The sequence below is a fragment of the Pagrus major genome, chromosome 15, assembly GCF_040436345.1.
Source record: "Pagrus major chromosome 15, Pma_NU_1.0".
Classification (NCBI taxonomy): domain Eukaryota; kingdom Metazoa; phylum Chordata; class Actinopteri; order Spariformes; family Sparidae; genus Pagrus; species Pagrus major.
The window spans coordinates 4,652,417-4,668,001 of NC_133229.1; the positions used below are offsets into that span (position 1 = coordinate 4,652,417).

General features: G+C 40.8%; 2 protein-coding genes across 2 annotated transcripts in view; both read left to right on the top strand.

Moving 5' to 3' along the window:
• The window catches only part of LOC141008892 (cGMP-dependent protein kinase 1-like), a 94,526-nt gene extending 85,179 nt beyond the window's left edge, over positions 1-9,347 (top strand). The window contains exons 10-18 of the mRNA XM_073481247.1: positions 3,388-3,484; positions 3,603-3,742; positions 4,593-4,682; positions 5,102-5,243; positions 5,716-5,879; positions 6,816-6,938; positions 7,034-7,096; positions 7,195-7,261; positions 7,371-9,347. Coding sequence (XP_073337348.1) covers positions 3,388-3,484; positions 3,603-3,742; positions 4,593-4,682; positions 5,102-5,243; positions 5,716-5,879; positions 6,816-6,938; positions 7,034-7,096; positions 7,195-7,261; positions 7,371-7,469 — 985 coding nt within the window. The 3' untranslated portion in view covers positions 7,470-9,347. The remainder of the gene's footprint in view (positions 1-3,387; positions 3,485-3,602; positions 3,743-4,592; positions 4,683-5,101; positions 5,244-5,715; positions 5,880-6,815; positions 6,939-7,033; positions 7,097-7,194; positions 7,262-7,370) is intronic.
• Positions 9,348-9,860: 513 nt separating this feature from the next.
• Positions 9,861-13,023, top strand: LOC141008893 (dickkopf-related protein 1-like). The gene is given in 5 exon segments (XM_073481248.1): positions 9,861-9,874; positions 11,816-12,047; positions 12,163-12,307; positions 12,523-12,651; positions 12,758-13,023. Coding segments are annotated over 5 exon segments (786 nt in total).
• The last annotated feature ends 2,562 nt before the right edge of the window (positions 13,024-15,585 follow it).

A 15,585-nucleotide genomic window follows, 5' to 3' on the forward strand; every position in this document is an offset into this window, starting at 1 on the left:
AGTGCCATTTAATGAGAGTCAGCTTTAAGGTCAGAGAGCCTGTCCTCTCCCTCGAGTCAGGCTAGACCAAGAAGAAGCAGAGAAGAGGAAATGAGGATAATGGCACACACACACACACTCACACACACGTAGACACATGGGGATTGCATCATTTTTTATGATCTCATCCGTTCAGCGATACAGATTATCACCCACTGGGGTGCTACTTGACCCGCATAGGAACACTTTGTCTTGCAGTGCTGGTAATGGATCGGACAGGAAGAAGAACCATGTCGTCTCAGCCTCATATGAGGGCCTCAAAATACACTGTACTGTGAAACTAATGAGTGTTACATTTCAGCGGTGGATGCAGCTGAGCTCTGTGTTAGTTTTCATTCAACATCGTGGTTCAGGCTTCTATTTAAGGTAGATGTATTGTTTGAGTCCCACTGGGTCTGCTCGCCAGTATCATATTCCACCTGGTGCTTAAACCATGGACATACACAAGTGTTGTTCTCTGTATCCACTATTCATCGACTGCCAGAGAGCCTATGTGTCCTTGGTTGAGGCATAGAGCGACAGGAAGTGTTTATTTCTGATACAAATGCAACAATTACAATTCCTTGTACTCCACAGGCTGGTTTCATGGCTTGAGGAAGAATTCATAATTTGCACAGAGTAGAATATAATGGTTCATTCTTCCATTGCCTACTCAATGCAATAGGTTAATTTCTTGGCTCAGCCTTGAAAGTCTGGGAGTTTTTTTCACCAGCAAGTGTTTCACGCCTTACCCTGAGACTTCTAATGGTGCAATGCTGCCATCTGCTGGCCAACTTATACCATTACTTTTAAACTTTTAGACCTGGATGATGTAAAATCATCTCCCCATTCCCTAGATACATTTGTAAAACTCCTTCATTAACAGGACCTCATCTCATCTCATGTTGCACAACTCAGATTCTGTGTGCAGGTTTCCGTGTGTGTGACGACAATCCATATTCCAAAAAACTTGGGACTCCTTACTGTAGAACATAAACAAAAAATAAATGAAAAAAGAAAATGTTGACAGTTAACACTTCTTCAAACCACCGATAAGTTCACATTTGTATGTGTCATAGTCTACATACCAGTGTTGTAGTCAAGACCACCTAAACCAAGAGCAAGTCAGTATTGAGTGTATTGAGACTGAGACAAGACCAAGACCTTGAGGAGTTGAGACCAAATCAAGACAAGATCAAGACTAAGACCAGTATGAATCCCACAATGCGTTACAATAAAATGTGTAAGATGCAAACCATAGGTATTAAATTGATCTGAAAGATCCACGTTCACATAGAAACCCGAACATAATAGATTTTTGGGGTTTTCTGGGTGACTCTTGTCTCCCCATAGAAACTAAGTAAGGTTTGTCCCAAACAATTATTCAATATCCTGTGATACCCTGTGTCTTGGAGTAAGTTCCAGTCCTCCCTTTTCTGAGACCCAGACAAGACTGAGCAAAAATGTGGTCAATTCCGAGACGAGACCAAGACTGATCTCAAGTACTACAGCACTGCTACGGAAGCAGTTGGTGACATGCATTTCCACATTTGTCAGTGAGAAACCACTGGATATTTTGGCAAGGGACCACTTTGTTTCAACATTTGTAAGCGTGACACAATTGGATACTTAAAAGGAGGTCTCGGGACAATTCCCAGTTGTGTTATGTAGTGACAAAAAAAGGTTTCTTTAAGCCAAAATATCATTTCTTCCTAACCCTAACCAAGTGATTTCGGGGCCTAAACCTAACCAGAGCATAAGCACAGTGGTGTCAGGAGATACAATTGAAAATGTAACCTAAAGAAGTGTAAAGTTGCAAAGAATTGTGTTTACTGACAAAGTTTTTAAAGTGTTCCTGAACCCATGTACTAATATCAATCACGTGTTTCACAAAGTGGTGAACCTCGCCTTCATCCCCAATCATGATACTATCACATGTTAGCAATTAACCTGTTTACCTGTGGAATGTTCCCAACAGGTGTTTTTTGTTGTTGGCATCAAATTCAGAATAAGCTCATATTTACAAAAATCATTGACAGTGAGAAAAAACATTAAATATATTGTCTTTGTACTGTTCTCACTTGTATATACTGTATGTCAGAAAGGATTAGCAAGTTATCACTCTGTTTTATTCATATGTTTTACATATGTCCCGACTATTTTGGAGTCAGGGTTGTAAGTCCATGCACGTGTGGGTCACCCTGATATTATTATTAATCCTCTCACGCACACACAGTAATTCATGTGCTCTCGGTTACAAGTCTCCGTCCTTTTGTTAAGCAGAGAGCATTTTGGGATTTGGAGTGTGCTCTGGGCCGGCTTCCAGAAGAAGGGCGGGGAGACTCAGATCAGAGGATTACCTGTGAATCTTCCATGCTAATAGTAGTGACTATACATAAACATTGACTGTCCTGGTAACCTGATGTGTTTCTGAGAAACACTGTACTCAGTAACGTGCCAACATGTGCCAACACTGTGCCCACTGGTATGCAGCTCACGGAAAAGGTTTTATTTTTTTATTGCAGTGTAACTGATCTGTCTCAATCTGATGGATTTCCACATGTCAAATGGCACCATAAGCTTAGGATGAAGTAAAAATAAGAGTCTCTTTCTTTTTATTTATTGAATTTGAACCCAGAACTCTAGGTAAATACACTTAATCCCTGCTGCTCCATGAAGGAAGATTCATGACTTATCTAAACATGTCATGTTTTCTGGAATTTTTTTGATAAATGTCTGTTATTGGCACACAGCTGTACTATTTTTGTGCGAGAAAAGGCCTGACGTTGAGGCGGTAGTCTGTTCTTAGTGACCCAGATAGGGCTGCCCAGTCTCAGGTCTGTCCTAAGCCCACTGATCCAGAGACTGAGCTGATGAAACTCTGTCCGGATCAAACAATAACCAGAGAAGACACGGGGCATCTGGGGATAAGGCTTGGACACGTGGAAACAATCTCCGCCGCCAGCCTGCGCTGGTCTGCAATGGCATTTCGGGGTGTTCGGTGGCAGAGCCAAAGCATGTCTTCAGAGCCAGCTGAGAAGCGAGCAGCTCATGTGTCGGATGTCCCGTCTTTGTTCTTTCCTATCGGGAATGAGGACAGAACAGTCTGCATTCAAAGAGAGGTCAAAGTGGTTTACCCGAGGATGAAACTCAAACACATCCTGTTCACGTGTTCACATTTATACACTCCACATCCTCAATAGATTACTATGAGTCAAATCCTCTAAGATTTGCAAACAAATGAGCTGAAGGAGAGACGGAAATTTTGTCTCAGGTTGTTGGAAGTGGATTATCTCCTCTTTCATCCTTCATCTCATCTCTAATCCTGTTCCCATTCTGTCTTTTTTCCCCTTTTTCCCGGCACCACAGGTATGAAGCAGAGAACGCGTTTTTCTTCAATCTCAACCTGGCTGACTTCAACATCATCGACACTCTGGGTGTCGGTGGCTTCGGGCGTGTCGAGCTGGTAAGGGGGAACTGCACCGTGACAGTAACACAAATGATTTCTTTTTGACATCTTTACAATTGTTTACCCGACAGTGCAGGTTATAGTGCAGGCTGACCTTCATTCCTTCTCACTGCAGGTTCAGCTCAAGAGCGATGAGAACAAAACCTTCGCCATGAAAATACTGAAGAAGAGGCACATTGTCGACACAAGACAGCAGGAGCACATTCGTTCAGAGAAACTCATCATGCAGGAGGCCCACTCTGACTTCATTGTTAGGTACATCTTCTAAAGAGCTCGATTGAAACGCAATATAAATAATCTACTGTACATGCCATGTCACACAGATCAGTACTTTATTACTTCAGAGCCAGAAGGCCATGATCACCAAAGTTTTCTCTATGGAGCTTGCAGGTTCTTTGTCATTTTAATATAATATATATATTAAAATGTATATAATTTATATTTTAATACAAAATATTTAATTATATAATGTCTTCATGTATGGAGGTCCACACACCCTCTCAAATGCTTGAGTTGTTGCCTCAAGCCACAAATGCTCTTTTCTCTCAATCATTGGAATATGGTCGGTACAACCTCGATTCCAAAAAATGTTTGAATGCTGGTGTTTTCTTCTTACTTTGCATGTTGCAGGCATCAAAGTCATAACATTTATCAGTTTGAATATTAAACGTGAAATATGTAACATTTCCACATTAAAATGTTTAAAAATGACGACACTCTACTGCGTGTTATATATTTTGTTGTGTAATTACGTTATCCTAAATGTTTCCTAGAATCTTTAAGAAATCCATAGTTTTATTTACGCTAACGTTTCTGATATGTCAGAAAATTTAGATCATCTAAAATAGTTTCCTTCACAGCTGCTGTATTTGTGTTAATTAAATCATTTCATTACAAAGCAGGCATAAAGATGTAGTTTAAAACATTGATGTATTGCGAGTATAAAGCTGTCAGACATCATTTTGTGAGAATACGTGTTAGCTTTCCTTTTAATTTTGTAATATCAACACCCATATTTATCAGTTGCACTTCTCTAACCAGATGTTCATCATATATTTTTGCATTTAAAAGCTGTTTGAGATAACATCCACTTTTGTGTTTTCAGACTCTATAGAACATTCAAGGACAGCAAGTACCTCTACATGTTGATGGAAGCTTGTTTAGGAGGAGAGCTGTGGACCATTCTTCGAGACCGGTAGGTTTTATTTCACCAGGTTAGTGACTGAGCTGTGTTAGCTGAAGAGTGAGTACCACAGCATGTAGAGAGTTAAGAGTCATAGTTGATCCATTTTCAAGATTTCCAATTCTTTTTCTGTCAGGGTTTTTGATTTATCACAAGAGTAATAATAATAATTGACATCAGTTACAAGTTTATATCGCTACAGTGAAGTTTGGAGCAGTACAACGTCAGCTTTTTAGTTCTATTAACAGTGTTTCAAATCTGGTGATTTTCAGAGATGATCGTTTGTTTTCTTTATTTAACACTTCAGGCACATTTTTCATTGGAAGCCTAGGCAGAGCAAACCTGCTGGTTGGTTTGGTAAAATAGGTTTCTGTTAGACAAATACCACACAGTTCACAGTTCACAGTTCTGTCATCCTGCTGTGTTTCCAGGGGCTCATTCGAGGACTCAACCACCAGGTTCTACACAGCTTGTGTGGTGGAGGCCTTTGCTTACCTGCATTCCAAAGGAATCATCTATAGAGACCTCAAACCAGAGAACCTTATACTGGACCACAGGGGCTATGCCAAACTGGTAAGACACCAGGAAGGGCTTACGGCCCAAAAAAACTCAAAATCACATTTTCTGTGTCTTTGCTGAAGATTAGAAATGCTGCAAAAATGTCAAATCTCATCTTTCTGTGGTGTTACAATGAAGGAATCAAGTGAAATGTGAACACTTGCATCATGTAAGCTGTACATAAAAGTATTATTATAGTATACAAAAAGTATAATTGAGGTTAAGTCAGGTTCTGTGTGTCTTGGGGTGCTGCCATTCCCTTCCCTCCTCAAGGAGAAACCAGTTTGTAGCTTTTGGCAGAGCAGCAATGAGCTGCTCAGCTCTCTCTATCCACTATGCCAAAGCATCAAGCAAAGAGCTGTATTATTGAAAAGATTTAGATGATTTCATTATAACAATTAATATGTACCCAATCAAATGAATCAAAATTCTATTTTAACTTACCTGACTGAAGAATATATAATATAAAATATTTGTATTTCTTAAGGTTGACTTTGGCTTTGCCAAGAAGATCGGGTTTGGGAAGAAGACGTGGACCTTCTGTGGGACGCCGGAGTATGTAGCACCAGAGATCATTCTGAACAAGGGTCACGACATCTCAGCTGACTACTGGTCTCTAGGAATCCTAATGTTTGAGCTCTTAACTGGCAGGTACACGCAAGCCTGGGCATGTCCATAAAACTAATATCTTAAAGGCGAATTGTGTTATTTTAAAACCAGGGCCCTATATTTACATATGTGGGTGTGCCAATGAGTTATACTTGTCAAAAGTTTTGGAATTAGACCAGCGGATTGCCTCGGCTGCAATGGCTGCAACGTTATCCTGAAGGGCATCTCTGACTGTCAACATAACATCCACTAAAAGTGCTTGTTTTTGCCACTGATAGGCTGAGGTTTGTTGTTCTAAGTGTCTGAAAGCATTACAGAAAAGATTCCTTCAGAGAGAGACCTTTTTGTTGAGTAATGTCTAGTCTTGTTCAATGGGAAGTCTCATTGAAATCTCGCCAGATTTGAGTTGTTGCAAGAAGACAATGGTGGAAACACAAGTCGGAGCTGGAGAGGGGAGTTTGGAGTTTACCTCGAGGAACTGCTAACAAGAATGTATTTCCAAAGTCTTGCCTGACAATTTAACTGATTTTGACAATCTAAATGAGGCAACAAGCAAGTTTTCAGAGTTGGACTTCTCTGTGAATGAGACTTGTATTTTTTGGTAACAAAATAGATCTTATTATTTAACCGTAAAATAATAATAACACTTTTAATGGACGTAACTTTGACGGTCAGAGTTCCCTTGAAGGGATTATGTTGCAGCCATTGCAGCTGTGTCATGACTGCTAGCTGAGGCAGTCTGTGAGAACGACTACAAAACTTTTGTTTACAATTAATCACCTATACGCCCAATCATGTAAATGTATGGCCCAGGTTTAAAAATACTGGAATTCCCCTTTAAGTTTTCATGGAATATACGCTACCATACACAACAAAGAAATCTATTGAAGTTCTCTTAAAATGAGTCTCTTGTATGCAGTTTAACACAGTCACTTGTTTAAGTTCCTCCACACTAATATCTTTGCCTCCATTATGCAGCCCTCCATTCTCTGGGCCTGATCCCATGAAAACCTACAACATCATCCTGAGAGGCATCGACATGATCGAATTTCCAAAGAAAATTACCAAAAATGCTGCCAATCTAATCAAAAAGCTATGCAGGTGAGTGCTGGTGCTCTCAGATGTTTAAGCACATTGAAGTGGTCTGTATGCTGACTCATCATGTTGTTGTGTGTGTGTGTGTGTGTCAACTGCAGGGATAATCCTTCTGAACGACTGGGAAACTTGAAAAATGGTGTCAAAGACATCCAGAAGCACAAGTAAGCATGTCTTTGAATGAATAGAATGCTTATGTATGCATTTTTTCACTGTAAAATGTAATGTTGCATTGACAAACTGATGCTGTTTTTTCTTTCAGATGGTTTGAGGGCTTTAACTGGGAGGGCTTGAAGAAGGGAACGTTGACGCCTCCTATTATCCCTAATGTCAGTGCACCCTGCTGAAAGCTCTACTCCTTATACTATTATTTTACGTTGTGTCAATCTCACGCTCCAAACCCATTCACTGTGAACAATTCTTCTGTCTCTCTACCAGGTCACATCAGCAGTCGACACAAGTAACTTCGACAGCTTCCCAGAGGACAACGAGGACCCGCCTCCCGATGACAACTCCGGCTGGGACGTTGATTTTTGAAGTCCTCCTCTCCCCCTTGAAACCAAAAGAAACTCTTCTTTTGCTGGCTATCATGAGGACATGGCTGTGTTGTAAAAAAAAAAAAAAAACTGCTTTAAAAAAAAAAAGGAAAGCGAGCATATGGAAAAGAAGATAAATGGATGGATGGCAAACCCTCTGGGTCACCGATATGCCTTTATTTCACTGTGGCTCTGGATCAAGCATTTATAATGGGACTGCTGTAGCACTTCGTCAGTGTTGTCTTACACTCGGCTCTAAAGGCAAGGGGAAGAAAGTGCAGGGATACACACATATACACACACAAACAGAGGCTGATAATGGAGCCAGGTTTGCCCATGTAACAGGGAGAGATGAATGTTTAATAGGATAAATAAGAGAAATGTGGTGATGGACCACTCAAAGAGAGGAGGCTGATGATTGATTATCTTTGTTTGTTTCTCCGCAATATTTGATGGACTTTGAGAGATGTCACCGCAGTTGCTCCCTGGGTTTTGACATGCGGCTGCTTGCTGCAATCTCTGATACTCTCCAGAGATCTACATACTACAGTTTGCAAGTTAAACTGGTATCAAGTGCTCAAGACTAACCTGAATGTCACAGACTTTTCTTCTTATTTAACATTCATATGACATACAGCATGTACGGTACATGAGTATTTGAATTTACAAGTCACATTCTCACACATGAACACAACTGGGCTAATTCAAATACTTAGTACACTTTATATACGGTGACCTTGAAAAGCACAAACACTGTGCATTCAGTGGAAAGAGACGCGACTCTTTTGCAGTAAGTGCCCTGCTTAAAATCTAACGGATCACACACCGACACACATGAAATGTCAGCTAGTATTTCCATGAAGCAATGTGTCATTATGCACTTAAGACCATTAACTGAGAAAATCCGCAGTTAAAGCTCATTTTAAGCTTCAGTAAATGAAGTCACACTCGTTTTTTGTTCTTTAAAATGCTTTTAATCACACATTGAAATGCTTCTCTGCTCTTAATTTTCAAATCACCCAAATGCCTCATCCTCTGTTTGCTACTGTATAGCTCTTCTGACACAACTGTGAACATGGTTTCAATGTCTTTGGTGCTGTTATTGATAAATTATAATAAGCGTTGGTGAGATGACAGTACTGGTTATTGTTTTTGTAAAGTGATTTTTTTGTGCTTGATTTCTTTGTAACGTACTTGACTTCCTTCTTTAGAAATTTGGAAAATTGTGTCAATTTGTAAACTTGAGTGAAAATTTGTTTGGTTTCATTTGACACCATGTTACAATGTGCTAAGTGGTATTCATGAGGTTTTTAAACAGGTTTTAACCATGTTGAGTTCATCCGATCCTCTTCTTTGGAGGCAACATTTACCACGCTCACAGAGCTCAAAACTATCTTGACTTTAAGATCCAGTTTGTAAGAATGTTGACTTTTGAGTCTCATTCCCAACTCGTCAAATTCTGACGCTTTGATTTTCGCAACTCGTCCAATATTGACGCTTTGGGGTCTCAAAGCATCAATATTTGACGAAGTCGGGTCAGGTCGGCTGCCATCCCAAAGCATCAGTGATTGATGAGTTGTGAATTCTTACAAATTGGACCTCTAACATCATTTTATTATTGAACTTTGAAATGTCTCCCTACGGTGAAAGTAAAAAAAAAGGAGATTCCATTTTGAGAAACTCACAACTCAGCACCATGATCTTTCACCCGGCTCATCATCTCTCATGTCCAAAAGTCAGAGCATAAAATCAGAAGAATTGTAAGTGCCTTAAATCAATGGCATCCAAAATTAACATCAACATAACAAGTCCTTTTCAATGCTGCATGAACACATATACACCTCAAAAAAACGTATGTGTCCTTTTAGATGGCTGCTTCTCATCCTTTGTTATATCTAATAAACACATTAATCACTGTTGAAAGAGAATTTCTAGTCATTTGATGGCTGACAAAGCTGTATATGAAATGAATTTCCTGTTTTCCCCTTTGATTTATCTCACAGGAACATTTAAGATACAATCTATCATACCTGATACGACTGCAATGACATGCTTTTCTCCACATATCTATTATGAGCTCATGAAGTCCACCACAACTGGCCAATAAATCAAAGCTTAGATGGACCAGTCGTCACTGGACATCTGAGCGTTAAGAGATGGCAGGAATGATTTGCAGTTTTGAACATTTCATAAAAAACAATATTCTTGTTGACAATCTTTGATGGTATGATAGCATTGATCATCATTCAAATTCTCATTTTGTTCCCAGGAAGCCAAACCGACTGACACGCTTACATTTATATCACATAAATCATCGATGGAGAGCTAAACTGAGAAGAAATCTTACTCCTGTAGGCATACCATAAGTATTTTGCTGTATTGAGGGCAGGTTATGTTCATCAGAGAGCCTTATGTATGCCATCACTTTACAAACCACTGGTTTCTGAGTCATATATTGATCTTGCCTTCTGCGATGTTACCCGATGTTTGCCTTGTGTTATGTTGTTTCTTCTGCTGTACATTGATTTTGCAGAGTGCCACATGTAAGATTTTTAAAATTATAGAGTAAAAACAATACTTTTGAGTGGTGTTTGTCTCTTAGTTATTTGCAAAAACAGCTCAGCATGATTGATGGGAAGAGATTTTTACAGTTTGCCGCCACAGGAGGGAGCTGCAAGTAAGACAGAATCTCTCTCAGGAGCCAACTGGCCCCAGTCTGATGTGAACTGGTTTTTAAGGTTGCCTGAGATCTAATCATCAGTCCTGAGAGTTAATGTCAACCACTTAGTTTTAAGTGCAGATGATTCAGCTTCTCTGGTCTCGGTGTTATTCGCACAACAGATCTGTTTGGGGGGACAGGGGACTGGCTTCAGCCGTAACAACAGGGTGACACTTCAGCGAGATCAAAGGGGATCAAAGTGCATCAAAGGCGCTCACCTTAGCAGCACTGACATTTAGTAAAGTGGAGATAAAAGCTCCACTTCAAAAGATATACTGCAATTCAAACGCGCACAGTGCCACAGTGTGTCTGTCAGGTGTCCACGGCGCATCCCTCACACACACGTTCCCACAGACTGCGTGACCAGCAGATGACGTCCAAGTGCCAAGATGTCTAAGCAGAGAAGCTTAGTGCTCGTTTACATCTTGTGCACCTGCGAGCTTTTGTCAGCAGATCAGACACTCACATAATGTCACTTATCAGAAGGAAATTAAGAAACAGAACATGAAGAGAAAAGTTGACTGGAGAGTTTCGGGACACTTTGTTTGGAGAAGCCTAAAGGGGTCAGAGAGCAGCGCGCAGATCAGAGCCGCCTTTAATCTCAAAGTGCCAGTCAGCCCTGAAAGGCCTCTCCACGGAAGTCCATTAATTCTGTAAACTTTTCACACCCCTTAATGGTCTGCATATCCTACACATTGATGTCCGCCACTAGTGTAATCAAGCACACTTTGGAGGATAATTGCACCCCTTTGCAATCAGAAGGATCAAATGAAGTGGTTAATCGACGCAAGTGACTTCAATCACGTCTTCACACACAGCCAAAGGGCAGTTCGCCTCCTTGTATGTGGAGAGGAGCTGGAATAACCAAGCAGCTTTTAACGGAGTTCATGACGAAAGAGACACGAAATCCTACATTGTGAGGAACAAGTGAGGTTCTAAAGTTAATCATTTACCAGGTAAAACGTGCTGCAGTGTTTGTACCATGAAGCCAACACTTCAAATCAAATCAATCAAATACTAAATAAAGTATATGAACAAATGAGAAACAGTCAGAATCAATATTTTTGGGAAAGCGAAAGAATTCTGATCCGTTTAATGGGAAAATACTTCTTTAAAACACACTGTAATATATCTATTAGAAGAGTTTCCCACAAATTGTTGAAACAAAGCAACTTGCAGACCTTGACATCAGACAAAAGTAAATAAAGCATCGGCTCTATTTTTTCATTAAAAAAGTGTTTTTGTATAAACTTCATTCATTAAGCGCTGTGGATAAACTTTATTTCCCTGGTGCGTCACTGAGTGATGCGCATTCAGACCTCGCAGGTCATTATCATTACACAAACATTGTGAAACGCAGTCCTGTGCACGGAGAATAGATGGCCATTTCCGTACAGTGGGGCTCTCTTTGAAATTCCACCCCTCCGCCTTTGTTGTGCACAGCGAGGGGCGGGAAGACAAACAGGTCCACATGTATAAAGAGATCATCCCAGGACTGCGAGTCAAGAAGCTTCGAGAGTAGCGTGCCGAAACTTCTCTGGAAACTTTTGGGATTCAGGATTCAAGGCCCGCTTTTGGACTTCATTTCAGTCACTTCTGCAGGGATTTTTTTCTCCGTGTGTTTGCAGATAAAAGAGGAGAATCATGCAGATTCCGTCAGCGCATCGCTTCTTGGCTGTGTATCTCACGCTGTTAAGATACCTCGGGGACGTTTACGCGGGGACAGTCCTCATGAACTCCAACGCCATCAAGAACTTGCCCGGTGCTTCGGGGAGCAAAGGCTCCGACACTGTCAGTCCGAGTCCGCGCACCTCTCCCTCCGGAGGAATGGGACACAAATTACCCGTGGACACCTTGCAGGTAAATCCCGTGCGTAAAAGTCGCCTCTGTGCGCAATGGTAGAAGTTGCGCTTGAGTAAGTTTTACATTTACCTCGACGCTTGTTTGACACGCTTCTTTTGTTTTCAAACTATAGCAGTCAGGTGTGTGCACGGAGGATGAAGACTGTGTAGCTGATGAATTTTGCAACGATGCCCGAGGCGCCTGCATGCCCTGCCGTAAGAGCCGGAAGCGGTGCGCACGGGACTCCATGTGTTGTGCAGGAAACCGCTGCAGCAACGGTGAGCAGAGGCATCTCATAAATAATAAAAATAAATAAATAATGACATTTATGGTTCACCAGGTCTTGGATGATATTTTTATAGCTTCTTGTAGTCGTTCTGTCTTGCACATCTGCATGCTTAATCATTAACTCCTGAGTGTGCAAGAGATGTATTTATTATCTGCTGTGGTGAAAACAAACCCTTAATGCATTTGTTTCTCTTCACCTTTCCAGGTGTGTGCCAGGCGAATGACATAGATGGTACAGATGCATCTATCGTCATTGGCTCGCATAAACACAACAACACCATTGAGCATCCCGCCAAGAAGCCTCCCAACAGCCATCAGCCTACTGCTTCGAAAGGTGAGTGTCCTGTGGAGAATCATAATTCTTTATTGGGTTCAAGATGTTTTCAGTGAATTCTGTGTCATGTGCCACATTCTCATCACTCTCTTACTTCTATCTCCAGGCCAGGAAGGGGACACATGCCTGAGATCTGCAGACTGCTCTGAGGGTCTTTGCTGCGCCAGACACTTCTGGTCTCGCATCTGTAAGCCCGTGCTGACGGAGGGCCAGGTGTGTACACGTCACCGCAGGAAAGGCACTCACGGCTTGGAGCTGTTCCAGCGCTGCGACTGTGGCGAAGGCATGGCCTGCCGACCAGAGAAAGGAGAGCGAGACCACAGTGTCAGCAGGACAGCAGCCCGGAACCTACACACCTGTCAGAGACGCTGACACAAATACGTGGACACACACAGAGACAGATATACACACTCACACACTAACAACACAAGACACACACCCAGCAAACCAACAAATCAGTCACATACACTGACAAACACCAGCCTTGCATACACCTGAGATGCTGACACATACACATCAGACACCCAACTAAGTCATTCTTTCCTGCCAAAGTTGCTGACACAAACAGCACCCGGAAGGATAGACATGATTCCTGGAAAAGTGATCCACCCAGAGGGATGCAACAGTGCAAGATGGACTGATCCGATTCCCCATCAGCAGATGAGGAGTCGGAAGTAAGGAAGTGACATTTCAGACGTCTTGGGAAGATCGATTCATGTCGTCGGTATTGGCAGAGCTGTTTTGTTTCTCTTTTTATGGAACTTCAAGCCTCGGTTATTGCAGTAAATTACTGTATTGTAAATATTATCCTGGAGGTGGCACTTAATTGAGCTATTGAATTCTGTCAACACCAGTATTATAAAGACATGGTGCTGCATGCATTGTAAATGTGTTATATATATATATATATATAAATATATATATTGTTTTATAAGAAAATGTTATATATTGAAAATCTGAATATATTTGTTTTATTAAAGTCATGTGATAACTCACTCCTTCTTTCTGCTGCTCATTTTTGGAAAATCTGTCCTACTGTGTAAAGAAAAACAAGAGAAACGTCTTCTGCCAAATTATTTCAGTGAGGTTTTATTCAAGACCAGCAGCAGTTCAGCAGGTCTAAATCATTTAGCCAAAAAATTCACTTAACAGTTGTTCTGGGTGGGAAACATTTCTGGATCAACGTCAGCCATCCTCTTCTGGAAAGCAAGAGTCATTTGAACAATCAACTCGTAGCCCCGTTCTCACAAATCAGTGGTCGAGGCTGAGTGGATGGTTTAAATGTTTGGCCCAGATAAGCCTCTCAAACTCATTACACACACAAACAAATATGTGCAGGCACACACACACAAACACACACACACACTCAGAGAAAGCATACTTACAACAAACATACAAGTTTAATGAGTCATTACTGGAGCCTCGACAGGCCACATCCTGCCAGAGGATGGTCCTTCAGCACTATGTCATCAAACAACATGAAAACAGGACAGGATGCTGCCATATCAAATGATAACTGCAAAGAGGTAATAACAAGTGTGTGTGTCCTGGCCGACTGTTAGCCACCTAACCCTTTGGTGTTGCTGGCTAGTTTCTAATTACAACTTCCCTGCCTTCATGTGCAGCAGAGCAGATAGCTAGCTATCCAAACTAAAGCCTCTAATTACTTCATCTTACTCAATCTGCACAAGGATTCATGAAATGAGGTGAACCGCAGCACTTGGAGTGTTTGTGATGCAATTCAAAAAAAAGAAAAGAATCTTGGTTTTGTCCAATAGCACAGCACACCCCGTTTCCTGGCTGTTGTGCAATGGATGTGCTCTAATGTGTAGGCTATGAATCCACCCAAATACACCTGGGTGCCTGTAATTAGACCTGTTTAGATTAGAAGATGGCGAGGAAATTACTGTACTTTCTGCCAGATTCTGGTGTCAGATCAAAAGGAGTGCAAGACACTCTTGATATCTGACCGAGCCAGATAACATCTTCATCTGTTCACGTCCAGAGACGTTCATTTACAGCGAGACAAGGCGAGGTTTACTCTGACTGACACAGAAGATCAGTTCAGAAGGTCATTTAGTCAAGTGTTGTACTTATGTGTAATTCTGTGGTAGTTATACTCTACTTGAGCATATCCATTTTATGCTACTTAATACCTCAACTTAACTTCATTTAGGAAGGAAACATTGAGCATTTTACTGCATTTATTTTTTAAGTTACCTTATAGTTAAAGATTTTTGATAAAGCTATATAAAGAAGAAAAAAATAAAGTTAGGGAAGGTGATTCTGTAGAAAGATAGTTGGTTGTTGAGTCTCATTCCAGGGTCGTCAAATACCAAAGCTTTGGGTTCCAATTTTGGGCTGAAAGAGTTGGGATTCGACGACCTACAGAATAGCCACCTCTCTTTTACAATGAGGCCCTAACTAACTAACTAATGAAACTAATTTGCAATAAATATAAAGCAATAGAGGTTACATCGTTTCAACTAAAACACCTTCATTTGTATCGCTCATTGTCAATTAAAAGAGAGTTAAAGTGATTAAAATGGATTAATCATTAAACATTCACACTGCTCAATATCTATTAAATAAGACTTCTAGTTTTAAAAGTTTCTGCAAGTAGTTCCATGTTTATGGTGCATTAATATTTTAGAGCCATTTTCCCAAGTTCAGTATTGACATGATGATCTTCAAGGACCAAAATAGTCTTGAGATGGAGTACAGTGTAATCTTAATTTAGAGTTTAGGAGACATGCAAGATACTCAGGTAGTTTGCCAAGTCGTACTTACAGATAAACAGCATTTTGTTGGTTATACTTAACTGATTATCACTGAGCTAACTGACATTTTGAATGCAGGACTTTCACTTGTAATAGAGCATTTTGACTTTGTGGTATTCAGTGATGGAATGCAACCAAGAATATCTACTCAAGT